Source organism: Antechinus flavipes, chromosome 1, assembly GCF_016432865.1.
Source record: "Antechinus flavipes isolate AdamAnt ecotype Samford, QLD, Australia chromosome 1, AdamAnt_v2, whole genome shotgun sequence".
NCBI classification, from domain to species: domain Eukaryota; kingdom Metazoa; phylum Chordata; class Mammalia; order Dasyuromorphia; family Dasyuridae; genus Antechinus; species Antechinus flavipes.
In genome coordinates, this window is record NC_067398.1 from 264,820,466 (window position 1) to 264,835,824 (window position 15,359).

Below are 15,359 nucleotides of genomic sequence, written 5' to 3' on the forward strand. Positions count from 1 at the left end.
GTGCTATCTACTTTAAAAATAGCTTGTCAACATCATGGTGCTATATGACCTGAGTCATACTCATTATTTAAACTGTTAGTTATCCTTGTGTCAATTTATGTTTTTTTTTTTCAAACATACTATAAATTCTTCAAGGTCAGGGAGCAAAGCTCATATTTCTCTGTATACTTAATATCTTGCAGAATACCTTGAACAAAGGATGCACCCAATAAAATTTCAGTGTGGTATTACAGAAAGAGTGCTACTTATCCTCTCTAGGATAAATGATCGACCTCTGGGACCCATCTCCTTAATCTGTAAGATAAAAGAGTTAGACTACATGATCTGAAAGGTTTCTTTGTACTATTCTAAGCCTAATCTATGTTACTATGTTTTATTGGTTAGGGCTAGATCTAGAATTCCTATCCATTCAATTTTCCCAAGAAAATATATATTCTGTATATAAACTGCAGTGTGTATGAAAGCATCCTCTAAAAGAAGAGAGGAAAGAAAATTCTTATCAACTGGTTCTGTGATGGCATAGTCAAATTATATATCTATTCATATAGACTTTCTCTATACTGACTTATGCCACACTAATCTTTCATAATGAACTGGTCTCATGAACATCTGTCAGAGTTGGGCAGACTTCTACTACTGCTCTAAAAAGATCAGAATGGCAACCAAAATTTACATGGCAAATTGATAGTATTTACTCTTTAATTTGAAAAAATAACCTGGGAGATAGAAAAATATCATTATACTAATTTTAATACATTCTACATATTTTAATTGATTCAACTATAAATTTAGAGGTACTTTAAATGAAATAAAAATATATTTTGAAAAGATGTATGAATTGCTCTTCAAAATTTCTTTTACATAGAATCACAATTATTTCCCAGGGATCTCTGGAGGTATAGATATTATTTATAGTAATCTCTATCTATAGAATTTATTTAAAAGTTTTATCGTGTGTTTTCTGAGTCACAAAGATGTAACATCAAACCAAATATGGTAATTACACATTAGTCTTACCAGATAGCCTCTCCAGAATGACTGGATGATGAGGGTTGCTTCTTCTTCTGATAGCAGGAGAGAGAGAGGAATTGGGGGCCTAGGACTAAAAAATGAAAATGGTTTCATTCCCATTTGCCCTTCATCCCCTAAAATATCTTTGACAGTATAATTGTTGTTTTCAATAAATCTTTATCCATTTATTTTTACAAACTGCCATTTTTTAATGAAAAGTGGTAAGCTTACATCACTAGTGTGTTTTTTAACTCAAAAATAAAAGGTAGAATTTTTGAGACATTTTAAAACAATATTAAATGACACAATTGAGAATATACTTTTCCTTTAAGAGAATTCATGAAGCTAAAAACCTATTTTCTTATTTTGCTAGCTGAACAAGATTACTGCCATTTACATAATATTATATAGATAAAATTTAAGAATCAAATGAAACTTTTTCTAGAAGTTTTATTCTAGAAGTATCTTTATTAAAACCAGAAGAACTCCAAATTCCTTCTAAAATTCTATTGAAGGAAAATTAATTAAGTAGATAATAGAACTGTCTATATCTAATAGTTTGGATGTTTTTTGGATGAAGTGATTTATTTATTTATTAAATTTTTTAAAATAACTTTTTATTGATAGAACTCATGCCAGGGTAATTTTTTATAGCATTATCCCTTGCATTCACTTCTGTTCCGATTTTTCTCCCCCCTTTCTCCACCCCCTCCCCCAGATGGCAAGCAATCCTTTACATGTTGAATAGGTTACAGTATATCCTGGATACAATATATGTGTGCAGAACCGAACAGTTTTCTTGTTGCACAGGGAGAACTGAATTCAGAAGGTATAAATAATCAGGGAAGAAAAACAAAAATGCAAGCAGTTTATATTCATCTCCCAGTGTTCTTTCTTTGGGTGTAGCTGCTTCTGCCCATCTTTGATCAATTGAAACTGAATCAGCTCTCTTTATCGAAGAGATCCACTTCCATCAGAATACATCCTCAAACAATATCGTCGTTGAGGTATATAATGATCTCCTGGTTCTGCTCATTTCACTTAGCATCAGTTCATTTAAGTCTCACCAGTCCTCTCTGTATTCATCCTGCTGGTCATTCCTTACAGAACAATAATATTCCATAATGTTCATATACCACAATTTACTCAACCATTCTCCAATTGATGGGCATCCATTCATTTTCCAGCTTCTAGCCACTACAAACAGGGCTGCCACAAACATTTTGGCACATACAGGTCCCTTTCCCTTCTTTAGTATCTCTTTGGGGTATAAGCCCAGTAGAGACACTGCTGGATCAAAGGGTATGCACAGTTTGATAACTTTTTGAGCCTAGTTCCAAATTGCTCTCCAGAATGGCTGGATGTGTTCACAATTCCACCAACAATGTATCAGTGTCCCTGTTTTCCCACATCCCCTCCAACATTCCACATTATTTTTCCCTGTCACTCTAGCCAATCTGACAGGTGTGTAGTGGTATCTCAGAGTTGTCTTAATTTGCATTTCTCTGATTAATAATGATTTGGAGCATATTTTCATATGTCTATAAATTTCTTCATCTGAGAATTGTCTGTTCATATCCTTTGACCATTTATCAATTGGAGAATGGTTGGATGAAGTGATTTAAATTCTTACATATTTATAAGTTAAAATCCATTTCTACACTTTAATAAGCAATAAAGCATCTCAAATGCTCTGTTAGCTAATAGTGCTAAGTCATAGTGGGGTATTTATCTTAGCTTTTATATTACTCAGGAGCCATAAAATATTTTAAAATTACAGTTTTCTCTTGGGTTTTGTTATAAAAGACTTACAAAGGCATTCTTCATTGAAATACTGTTCTATATCTGACTTAATAAAGTATTAAATTAAAATCTATAGTATGAAATTTCATTTAAGAATACAAGAACATATATCCGAAAATGACTGCGACTATTTGATGTAGAGAGAAATAAATGATTCAAATTACCAAAAGTAAATTGCATTCAGAAAATACAATTAAACATGGGATCAGCTACAACAGACACACAAGCAAGTGATTTCAATGCATTCCAGTTACAAGACAGACTTTGACCAAAAACAAAACAAAGATCCAGCTAAATTAATCAAAGAAATTGTTAATTCCTGGGTTGTGCACATATTTTAAGCAGGTGATTTTTTTCCCACTTGATTGAATTTTTTTAAGAATTAAAGAATATATAATTTGCATATGCAATTTGGTCCATTATAGAATCACAGAAATCAAAAACAAGAATGATCTAAGAGATTATCTGGTCCATTTTCAGTGAATGCTCTGTGTGTGTGTGTGTGTGTGTCTGTCTGTCTGTCTGTCTGTCTTACAAGTACTTGATGTCTATGATTAGTCAAATCATTTTACAATGAGTGGTGAGGTTTCTGCTGCTTCTTTTAGAAAAGTGATGCACATTTAAAATAATCTACTATACTTAATTCTTCCCTCTTCCTTTCTCACTTCTACCCACTTACAAAGATGGTCCACAATATGCAAACAAGAAAGTTCATTCCATAGGGGGAGGGAGAAATGAGAGGATAGAAAGAGCAGGTGTAAGAAGTAAAACAGAAGCAAGCTATTAAAAGCTTATTTTCTCAGTTAAAAGTTATCATCTACCATGACCACCACTATGCATGTTTTCCTATACTTCTGTGAAGATACATCAGTTTGCTGGAAATGGCATAAGGTCTTTCCAAAGTATAATATTAGCTAAAGGGAAAAGAGACTTCCTAGTTCTAGTCTTGCCTCCTCTTCCTTTGTTTTCCGTCATTAAGAACATTTTCTTGGTAATATAATCTGGGTAAGCTATACCTAAGATCAAGGCACACTGTGAGTTAGTGTCTATTGAAAATCATATCTCCTATCCTTAGTTTGAGGCTGCTATTTCATTTTTTGCCATTTTAATTTAATTTCCATTTTAATATAAGTTAATGTGAATTTGTTAATATAATAATTATTGTTATATATAACAATATAATAAATATTGTTCACTATAATAATTTAACTTAAAACTCAGATATTTAATTAAATAGAATGGCAGAATAAATAACAATAAAAATCCTATCATATGTGTAGTGGGAGTTTCCTATATAACTACTGAGAAGGAGAATATTCCAGGCTGCACAACCCATACTGGTCACAGTTGGAACATCTGGCTATCCTAAAGTTGCCATTTCTAGCTTCTCTGCTGAGATATTGATGTCAGTGGCCAATGACATCTAGTGATACTATTTGATGGGTTGTTTTCTCCACCGTTGCCTTCTGCGAGTTCTCCACTAAGTCCCACTGCAATTGGTTGCTTCTCCCTAATTGCAGTTGCTGTGTGCCTTTTCTTCCCGAGGTAGTATGGATACTCTTTTTGTAAGTCTTGCACACACTCTCAAGACTGTTGCAATTCTTTGGAAATTCAGAGCTAAGTTCAGCATTGCAAATGTCCTTTTATATCAAAAGTCAAATGGGATACATTAAGAAAACTGTTGGATTTGGAATCAGGGGACCTCAATTCAAATTCTACCTCTACTTTTGTGTCTAAAATAAAAACAAAAACCAAAATTCTTCTATACCCCAAGTCAGATCTTTTGTGATTTCTCTCTTTTTTGTCATTCTAGTAGGTTTGAAAATGAAAGTCGTCCTTCACTTTATCTTTTCCTTTCAAATCTAGTCAGTCCTCTAGCTTTGTATACTGTGGTGGGAAAATAACTGGATTTGAAATTAAAGTTCAAATCTAATTTCTCCAGTCAGTCATTAAACAAGCATCTATTACATGCCTATTATGTGCCAAGCACTAGGGATACAAAGTTAAAAGGTCATCCCTGCTTTTAAGATCAGTCTAACAGGGGAGACGATATGCAGGGGTCCTCAAACTTTTTAAATAGGGGTCCAGTTCATTGTCTCTCAGACTGTTGGAGGGCCGGACTATAGTAAAAACAAAAACTTTGTTTTGTGGGCCTTTAAATAAAGAAACTTCATAGCCCTGGGTGAGGGGGATAATCGTCCTCAGCTGCTGCAGCTGGCCCACCGGCCGTAGTTTGAGGACACCTGAATTTTATAAAGGATAAATTTGCTATATTAATAGTAAAATGTTCATAAATCACTTAACCCACCTGAGCATCAATTTCCTCACCTATAATAAGGAAATTGGACAAGATTTTTGCCAAGGCCCCTTTTGACTCTAAATCTATGACCCTATTGACAAACAGAAGGAAGAATTTGAAGCCAGCACATCTAGCACCTATTCCATTCACCATCCTGACTCTCAAAAAAAAAAAAATCAAACCCCTAAATGCTATATATATGAAACCATTCATTTTAAACTCTGCTAATATTTGTTAGTATATAAATCACGAAAAAATTTTAAGACTGAACAATTAGTTTGACAAAGAGAACTGTTACTACTTTTTTCCCTGAGATTCCCAGTTTTCCTGTTTAAAATACTTTTGGATACCTGATCATTCACAGAAAACATATCATTTTATGTGATTTAAAAGAGAATAAGAACTTCTAATTTTGTAACCCATAAATTACATTAGCTGAAGGGCTTCCATTAGTAATAAAACACTGAAGTCTTTTGTCTCATAAGATAAAGCAAAATGAAATTTTTAAGAGACTTTTAATTAGTAATGCAAAGTTACCATTATTGACAACATTGCTTTTATGATTAAATAATGGAGAGCTGTCTACTTTACGAACTAAGAATAAATATGGTATGGTCAGTGTAAATCAAGCAAAATAGAAAGGATTCAATCTTCAGTAAAGTAGTCACTAACAATTACCCATCATTTCAGCAAGCTGGCTTGAAGGAGTAGAAGTCATGTCAGTGATGATTTTGTCCTTTGGAATATTTGCAACTGGCTTTAGGTCAAATAAAAATAGAATATGAGCAAAGCAACCCATTGACAGTGAAAAATTTGGGGCAGGGGGGAGCAGAAGGCATCATACATCACCACAATCAAGGCAGAAGGCAGCTATAATTCTAGATGAAAAATTAAAACTGACAATTCCAAACCAAAAATACTTGCATGGTCATACAATTTCACTGCTGAACATGTTTCCACAAAAACTATTTTAGTGGCATTAATCCATTTTTGAACACTTTTGAATCCTTAAACCATTTCCAAATATAAATAAAACAGGTACTGACTAGAAAAATCAATAATATCAAAAGGATGGGTTTTGATTTCTGAATGAAACACTATTGAGCTATCTAGTCCTGACTGATTTTAACTTATTGGTACCTGTATGCATACAGCTAATACTGAATCCAGTGATTTGTAGTATTCAGAGGAAGAATGACATACCGTATATATTGTATTAGAAAAGAATCAGCTTAGATTAAATTTTCTCTGTCTAGCTCTAGGTCAAGTAAAGGATTTCCATTCAAAATCTTATTTAAAGAGAAAAAAATAGGGAAAAAACCTTCCAGGATCCAGATTCTATGCAATTTTGTATACAGTTAAGTAGTTGAGTGTGGTGATTTTTTTTTCTTCTTTAAATTAATATAATAAGGGTTCTCTCTGGGAGAAGGTAGGTTTCTCGGGGAGGTTTTCTTGGAGGCAGTCTTAGTAATAATCACCCCAAATGCAGCCAGCTGGTAAAAATGCAAATGTTTATTTTCTCCTTCCAAAATAGCCCGGTTAGTTGAGGCCTATCTCTCTGCTTGGTTCCAAGAGCTCTTGCAGATTGTCCTTTGCTTCTGCCTCTGCTTTCTTCAGTCACCAGCCAGCCAAGTGGAAAATGGAATGGATCTCTCTTGCCTCGGAGAGAGGGCTTGTGGCATAATTCAGTTCAAATCTCAACTCATAGCTTCTTCCTCTGAAAACTCTCCTGACTGGCCCCTTTGAAGCTCTATTTATTTGACAGAGAGGAATTGTGGGATGCGAGAGAGAGGGATTATAGGTTTCTCCCATAGTGCTCTCTGGCCCTAAGAGCTTCAAGGTGTGAATTCACAAAGTTGCACAGTTAACTTTGTGAATCTCCCATACTTGTGAACTCCAATGAGTAAAGGTGTAAACACAAGCATTGTATTAATTAGTTCTACTTAGTACCTTGTTTCAGGTTCTGGCCCAAAACATCTTCTTGTAAGATCAGATCAATAATCTATCAACTCTAATGAGTTAGCAGTTTGTAAAGATTCCAACAGTTGAGATTGCTTCTTTCTAACTTCCAATGAAAACCACAATGAAAATCAGTTTCTGGGGAGAAAAAATTATCTTCTACAACATCCCAAATCAAGAATCGACTAATAAAGTCTTACTCTTTCAAGCTTTTACAATTTTTTTATTTTCACAATTACACTATGAATATTTATAATTAAAGTGAATAATTTTCATCTAGCATTTATTATTCACAAATAAAAATACTGCATAACCATTGCACTCACTCATGATTTGTTTTTCAACATGGTACCTCTGAGGTCTTCTATCACTGTGTTGCATTCTCAGCTATATGAATAACATTTGTTATAAATATAGTAGAGCCTATCGAAATGTATTTTTCCAGTTTTCTAATGAGTAATGATTAGGATATTATAATCCTAATTCTTTCAGTTCCAGCTTTCCAATACATGCATGGTAGTTACAGCAGTGAAAAGAGAATAGCTATTAGGGATTTTAGTTATGAAGAAAGGATCTTCCCTTTTCCTTTTACTAATCTCTACCCTTGGAGATTGTCAAGTAGTTATTACCCTAGAAGCAAGCTGAATCATTCTCCTAAACAGAGAACACAGTACCATTTTATCAAAACTATAATTGGAAATAGTCTCTGTATGCAGATAATAATGTTTAGTAAATAATGCACTCCACAGCCTTCAGGTATTGTGCAGATGCTTTGGATAACTTGACAGTCTAAATAAAAAGACATATAAACAGAGCCATGAAGGGGATGAGCAACTGTGGTTTTGCTGAATTTAGAAGACATTAGATTTAGAGGATGCTGGCAATACTTGCAATCCTTCAGCAGCCTGATTAGCAAGAAAAATTAGTTCAGATAGAAAGTCACCAGATAGTGGGCTAGAGTGAACTCCTTCCGTGCCACATCTTCTTTTCCCTATCCCCTACAGCAAGCTAGCATCCTAAGATTTTTGTTTCCCTCTTAACCTCCTTTCTCTCAACTGAAGATCCATTCCATGCTGCTTGTCCCAAATGCAATAATTCTTAATTATAGCTCAGTACATAAACATTAAAATATTTCCTTTTTTTGTAACTGGATATTTCCTTTATGGTATTTCCTTTAACATTTGACTTAGGAAAATACTGGTAGGATACTGTTACTATGGCTTCATCTATTTCAATAAAGTAAAAAATTGTAGAGTCTTTTTGAGAAATTTTTGAGAAAAAAGTCTTTTTCAGAACACCCATCTATCTCATCATTGGTTTACAATCCTTGACATCATGCCCTCAATTCTCCTAATAAAATGTAAGCTACTTGAAGGCAAATATTGTTTTTCCTTTTGTCTTTTTAACACCAGTATCCAGTTCATTATCTACACTAGACCCTGGGGGGTATTCAATAAATGCTTGTTATATAATTATCTGTGGGGAACTCCACAGCATGCTGAGTAGAATGAACTACTGAACCCAAAAGTAGGATCACTTGGTAGCTTTTGCAGCATACCAAGTCAGTTATGGACTATGTGTAGTAGTTCAATCCTTGGGAATTTTGGGGATGGTGCAGCCTTTGGCTGCTTCTGGGCAGTAATGTGTGACTCACAGTTAATGTATTCAGGAGCTCTAAGGATGAAAAAGTTATTTTTTTATTGATGAATGAGTAGACCTTTCAATAGTCAGTAGACCTTTAAAAAGGACCTTTAAAACTTCTTTCACAGACTCCCTATGGCAAGTAGTGCACTTGGGGGAGTAAAGAAAAGGAACTGCCCTTACTCCTACTCAAGCAAAGACAGAAAGCTGTGGGGACATGACAAGTAAAGCTCATAACCTGTCTATAGGATTCTGACCAGGGTTATGGGTTACCTCTTCTGTATTTGCTCTTTCTTGACTACTAGTGACCACACAGAATCCCAAGTGCCTGTGGGTAGTCTTAGAGGCAACCTTGGGAGAGGTTTATTGATCCTGGATTCCTAGTTGGTGCTGTCTGAATGTTGTGAGTAGTTTCTAACAAATGTAGGAGAAGATGACCGCTGGCCAGAGGATGATCCCCATCCCTAGCCTAGTAATATAGAAAACACAGACTTTGAAGGAGTCAATTCAAAGCTGAGGTGAAATACAAGATGCATGTTCAGCAGTCCTTCAAACTTCTTCATGTTCTGATGTTTATGTACAGGAATATGTAATCCTAGTATTAATGCTTTTTAAGTCTCTGTCATTGCATATATGTGAAAGCCTTCTGTATGTAACAAAATGCCACACCTAATTTACCTTATAAAGTGAATACCTTTTTACTTCCTGATTTGAAGAAACCCTAGACATAAACCTAAACCAAGTTTTAAGAAATTTTTCCCTGATGGTGTTAGAGTAGGAGATACATAGAACAAAGACCCGTAGGAAAAGGATTCTGACTCTGATCCTTCTTTTAGATGGCTCAACTTCCCTCAGGACTGAACCCATACAAGACTGCATGACTGAATGAACAGTAGATGGTTCCCTTAGTATAAAGATAGAGTGCAGTGTCTAGTCCCTTTGAGCTCATAAGTGGTATTCCTTTCTAAGAAGATTCCCATGTTCTACAGTTCTCCCAGTCACTTTTTACGAATTTAGAGGTTTCTAGCATTATTTTAAAAGAGTTGTTTTAAATATGTTAAAAGGAATCTTCAAGAATAAGCATCCTAAATTGGCTCTTGGTGGTCATAGATCCTGTGATATCTTTAATATATTCTTCAGTTCTATGCAAATACAATTACATAGTTTATCAATCCTTCCTTCTATGAAATGAGTGGGTTATTAACTGTGGATGTTATATGAAGATCAAGGTAAAGAACTAGAGATATTTAAGCCAAAGAAGAAAAGACTCAGGAGAGAAAATTACCATTGCAGAGATGAGATGTAGTACCAGAGGACAGAACTAGGAAATGTGGGTGGAAGTTGTAGACAAGAGCTAAATTTAGGTTCCATGTAAGGAAAAAAGTTTACAAGAACCATCATAACTGTCTACTAGGACTACTGTTCCCCTTTGCTGAAATCAGAAAACTGGATGATCATTTTTCAAGGAAGAGGGTTTCTTCTTCAGGTAAATATTGGGCAAGATGACTTCTGAAATCTTTTTGTAATTGAGGTTCTGATCTTTTTCCAATTGATTAGATCTGACTTTGTGTGGAGTTTTATAATTATGTTCATATAATTCCTGACTTTGTCTTAGCAGGTAGATTCCCAAATATTTTATATTAGCAACACTTATTTTAAATAGAATTACTTTTTATATCTCATGGTGCTGGCCTTTGTTGGTAACATATAGAATGTGGATTTATTTTGTATCCTGCAATTTTGCTAAAATTATTAATTGTTTCTAGTAGTTTTTTAGTTGATTCTCTAGGTTTCTCTAAGTATACCATCATATTATCTGCATAGAGTGATAATTTTGTTTCCTCATTACCTACTCTAATTCCTTTAATTTCTTTTTCTTCTCTTATTGCTAAAGCTAACATTTCAAAAACAATATTGAATAGTAACAGTGATGTTTTATCTGTATTTTGAAAAACAAAAAGCTATTATTTAAAATAAAATAAAAAGTAAGTTTAGTTAAATTTTAGTGTTTTTTAGTTTGATAAATAAAAATAATGTTCATTATTAGTTATTCCATAAATTGCATTAAAACAATACTAATTAAATAATTAAAACAATAATAAAATTCCCTGAGGGCACACTCTAACAAAATGAGCTGTGTGTTTTTATGCTATGCTGCACACTTGTTTTCACAGATTCCTTAAGCTAGAAACATTAACAAAAGAAAATATGCTATAAATTCTATAAGGTGAGACTACTTACATTGACCTTCTCATGTGAGCAAGAATGGAGAGGAACTCTCCATTTCAGTAAATTTTAATTTTCAAAACAATTTTTTTCTTTTGTTTCAACTCAATAGTCTCTCTACTTCTATGCATTCTCATAAACTCTCTCTCATGCCTGCAATATGCTTCCTTCTAATCATGGTCTTTCTTATCTTTCTTTCATGCTCTCTGCTAGTACCACCTCTTTCTGATTTTTTTCCAGACTCCCCTATTTCTTAATGCTCTCTTCTTCATTAAATTATTTCATATATTATGCTTATCTATATGTATGTTGCAACTTCTCAGAAGAATATGAGCTACTTTGCAAGGGGAATGGCCTCATTTGTGTCATGTCCAGTGACAAGTTCACGGAAGGCATTTACTAAATGTTTGTTGAACTGAATTTTTAAATGGATATTCACATTAAGACATCAAACATTCAGTTTCCTGAGTCACTTTAAATTCTAAAAAATACAGAGAAATCTGCATATACATAGCACAACAACTAGACCGATGTTCTGATTTTTTTTCATCAACATTGCATGACAGTTTTATGTCTTACTCCGAAACCGTTTAATTATGGATTTTAGAGGAAAGAACATTTTTAATATATACAGTTTCATTTGAAGTACTGGAAATTCAAAATATTTTCCTGCTGTTATAAAACTGAACATGAGGATGTTTTCATTGTAATGGGTTTGCCCCAATGTACAAAGTGTTGTTTTAATTTTTGTCCCTGTATTTTAGTTTTTTAAAAAAATGCCTTGGAGTGATGTGAAAGTCCTGTCTTACAGGTTTTTGTCTTACAGCAGAGGATTTGGCTGGAAATCCATTTCACCAAAGGCGATCTTTTCTTTTTTCTTCTAAAACCCAGTTTTTGTTTCATTGAAGTTCTTACTTTTAACAATGTCTTTCATGAATCTTATCCCTTGGGATGTGAGATTAGAAAGCCCAGAAGTAGACCTATGAACTTTGTGCCTGTTTTTTTGTAAGTAAATCTGAACAAATCTCAAGTCAATTGTTTTTGATCCATAAGAAAAATTAAATTTTACTCTCAGCCTAAAAATTATAGGCAATGGTTTCAAAACTTCTAACTAGTTGGTTCCATCTGGAGCACAAAATGGGCTTGAAACTGTGTTGTGCAATTAGGAACATAAAATATAAAAGCGATGAAGATGTTTCTCTAGCTATAAGAAACACCATTCAATTCATGACTTTATACAAAACATAGAATGGAGACACCAGAATATATCATTTAGAGGGAAATAAATAAGCAACTAAAGAAAAATGCATTTCTTCATTTTATAGCTGAAGGAGTAGAAGGCTCAGTGGGGTTTACTCCGTTGAGTGGCTCCCTAAAGAACTCTATACCTTTCTTACTAAAAAAAACCCACCTCCAAAGATAAAGTAGCCATTTGAGAAATACTACCAATGTTCTCTCTTCCTATGGGAAAAACACTATTTATTTTCCGTAATGCTTTTTTTTAAGATGATAAATTATAATCTCCAAATCTGCCTGTCCAAGAGGCATCTTAAACTCAACACATCCAAAACAGAAAGCATACTCCTCCTCCTCCTAATTTGCTTGTTTGTTGAGAACATCAAAATCTTTTCACTTAGCTAACTATGCAACCTCAGAGCATCCTTGACTCTTCACTTTCTCAGCCATTTCATCCAGTCAGTTGTCAAGATTTACTATACCACCATAATCTCATATTCCTTCCCTTTCCTCTACTAACATAACTGCCACCCTGGTTTAGGCCCTAATCACTTCTCCCTGGAACTATTACATCTTCCCTGTCTCCTATCTGTCCCCTCTCTGAATTGTTCCCCAAATAGCTGGCAAAGTGATATTCTTTTAAAAATAATTTAAAAAATATTTTGGTATTCTGTACTTAACAAATACTGATTAAAACGAGTGTTTCCTCATACAAAGAACAACAGAAAGATTGTATGAGAAACTGTGAATCTCTATTATAAACAGCTTGTCTCTTTTTAAAAGCACTTGATAAATTCTGCATGTTAGATTTAAAACTATCCTGCTTGCTTATGTTCCTCTCCAAACCTCCTCCTGTTCTCTTGTTATTCAAAATGCCTCACTGCTATCACTCTTTTTCCTCCTCCTAAAACTTTCCCTCAACATTAAAAAGAAAATAAAAGCCCTTTCTTGTGTCCAATAAATAGTTAAACTGAGTAAATCCATGTGTAGATCACATCTAAAAATGTATAATTTATTCTGAATCTTATGTCCATCACCTCTACCAGGAAGTGGGTAATATGCTGTTTTTGGTTCTCTGGAGATGTGGCCACTCATTACATTATTTTTCCTTCCAGTGCAGTAACCATTCTCCTGGTTCTGATCAATTTGCTCTGTACCTTTTCATGTAAGTCTTCCCTTGTTTTTCTGATCCATCCCATCTCATTTCTTATGGTGCAATAATACTCTATTACATTGATCCTCCATAATTTGTTCAGCCATTCCCCAATTGATGAGAACCTAATTATTTTCTAGTTCTTTGCTACAATAAAAAATGTTGCCATAAACAACATATTTTGCATATGAGTCCTTATTTTTTTTTTAAATTATATGCCTAGGAGTGTAATCATTGGGTCAAAAAATAAACATAATTTGATAACTTCCTGGGCACATTTTCAATTAGTTTTCCAGAATGGCTGGATCATTTCACAACTCCACCAGTTAGGTATGGGTATGCTTGCATTCTTCTATCACCTCCAAAAATTCTCATTTCTTTCTTTTGTAACCAAAATGTGTACTAGTAAAACATAGGTCTGCCTATGTCATGATCCTATTCAAGAAACTCTAATGGGATTTCTTCTTGCCTCTGGCACAAAATGTTAACTCCTCTCTGGCTTTTAAAATCCTTTGAAATCTGGCTCCAGAAGTACTGAACATTATTCTACTTCACCTTAGCTATATTCTAGCCAACCTGGCATATCATTCCTCATGCCTGGAATGGTTCTCCCTCCTTCTCTCTGACTACTAATTTCCCTTGACTTTCTTTAAGCCTCAACTAAAATCTCACCTTCTATGGGAAGTCTTTCCTAATTCTTCTTAATTCTAATGTCTCCCTTCTCTTAATTATTTTCTATTTATCCTATAAATAGCTTGTTTGCACATTTTTATTTGCTTGATATCTTTCCCAATAGACTATGAATTTTCTAGCCTAGGGATTGATTGTCTTTTGCCACATTTTGTATCCACATAACCTGCAACAAAGTAGGTGTTTAATAAATGCTTATTGACTGATCTATTGTCTGAGCACTGGACTGAACTAAGGTATAATCCTGGTTATGTAACCCACTCAGAGTATGTCCTTGGAAAATCTCTTTGTGCCTGTCTACAAAATAAGATAAGGTCCATGAGGGCAGAGACTCTTTCATTTTTTGTCTTTGTATCTCCATCACTAGTAATGTAATAACATACATTACTAGCATATAGTAGCATTACTACTACACAGTAGGCCCTCTTCTCTCTCAACAATCTCTCTTAGTGACTTCAACAGCATCTATGACCTTAATTATATCATTCCACTCTGCTCCCAGCACTTTCTCAGGTTGTCCCTCACACCCTGATGGCCTTCCTTATTTCTCCCTCCTGGCTTATTCAAGTTCCAGATAATATTGCACATTCTATAGGAGACCTTTCTCATTTATTAATTTTAGTGCCTTTTTCTATTAATTATTCCTTTTTATCTTGTCTGTACATATTTGCTTGCTGTCTCGCCTATTGGATTGTGAGCTCCTCAAGGACAAGGTTTTTGCCTTTTTTTAAATATATCCCCAGTAGTTGGTATAGTACCTCATATACAGAAGACACTTAATAAATGCTAACTGACAAGTAGAAATATGTTTATATTTTACTAAAATAAACTTAGATAAGCAAAGAAACAAATCCAATTGATTTGGGAACCTAGTTGAATTTTTGCAGCTAGTTCACCTAAATTAAAGAGTTAGCTTTAGCACCACTTTATAATTAAGCATAAGTTACTCAAAAAGATATGTGAAAGTACTTACTGAATCTTTAGCCAATCTGCCACAAATGGAATTGAAAAGAATTTTGTGAATGGCTCATCTGTCCTCTTTGGATTCTGGCTGATCATTATGTTATATTTGGTTGAAATGAAAAAACAAACAAACAAACAAATATTTCTCTTAATTGTTACACTTTACATTACAAATGAACATTGTTGAAATATTATTAGGATGCTGAATATTTAAAAAGATAAAGAACTTACTTGTATAACCACTCAGTCAGAAAATCACAGGCAATAAATTTTGTTTTTTTCCGCTGAAGAGAGAAGAGAGTTTCATATTATCTACCTACTGTGATTGATTACACCTCTATAAAGTGCAAAGGAAGAAAGGCTAATTGATTGCTTTTG

At 34.0% G+C, this 15,359-nt stretch overlaps 1 protein-coding gene across 1 annotated transcript in view; it reads right to left on the minus strand.

The window, feature by feature from the left end:
* The window catches only part of IQCK (IQ motif containing K), a 140,404-nt gene that overhangs the window by 58,353 nt on the left and 66,692 nt on the right, over positions 1–15,359 (minus strand). The window contains exons 5-7 of the mRNA XM_052001680.1: positions 15,213–15,265; positions 14,992–15,069; positions 1,018–1,102 (exon numbers count right to left, since the gene is read on the minus strand). Coding sequence (XP_051857640.1) covers positions 1,018–1,102; positions 14,992–15,069; positions 15,213–15,265 — 216 coding nt within the window. The remainder of the gene's footprint in view (positions 1–1,017; positions 1,103–14,991; positions 15,070–15,212; positions 15,266–15,359) is intronic.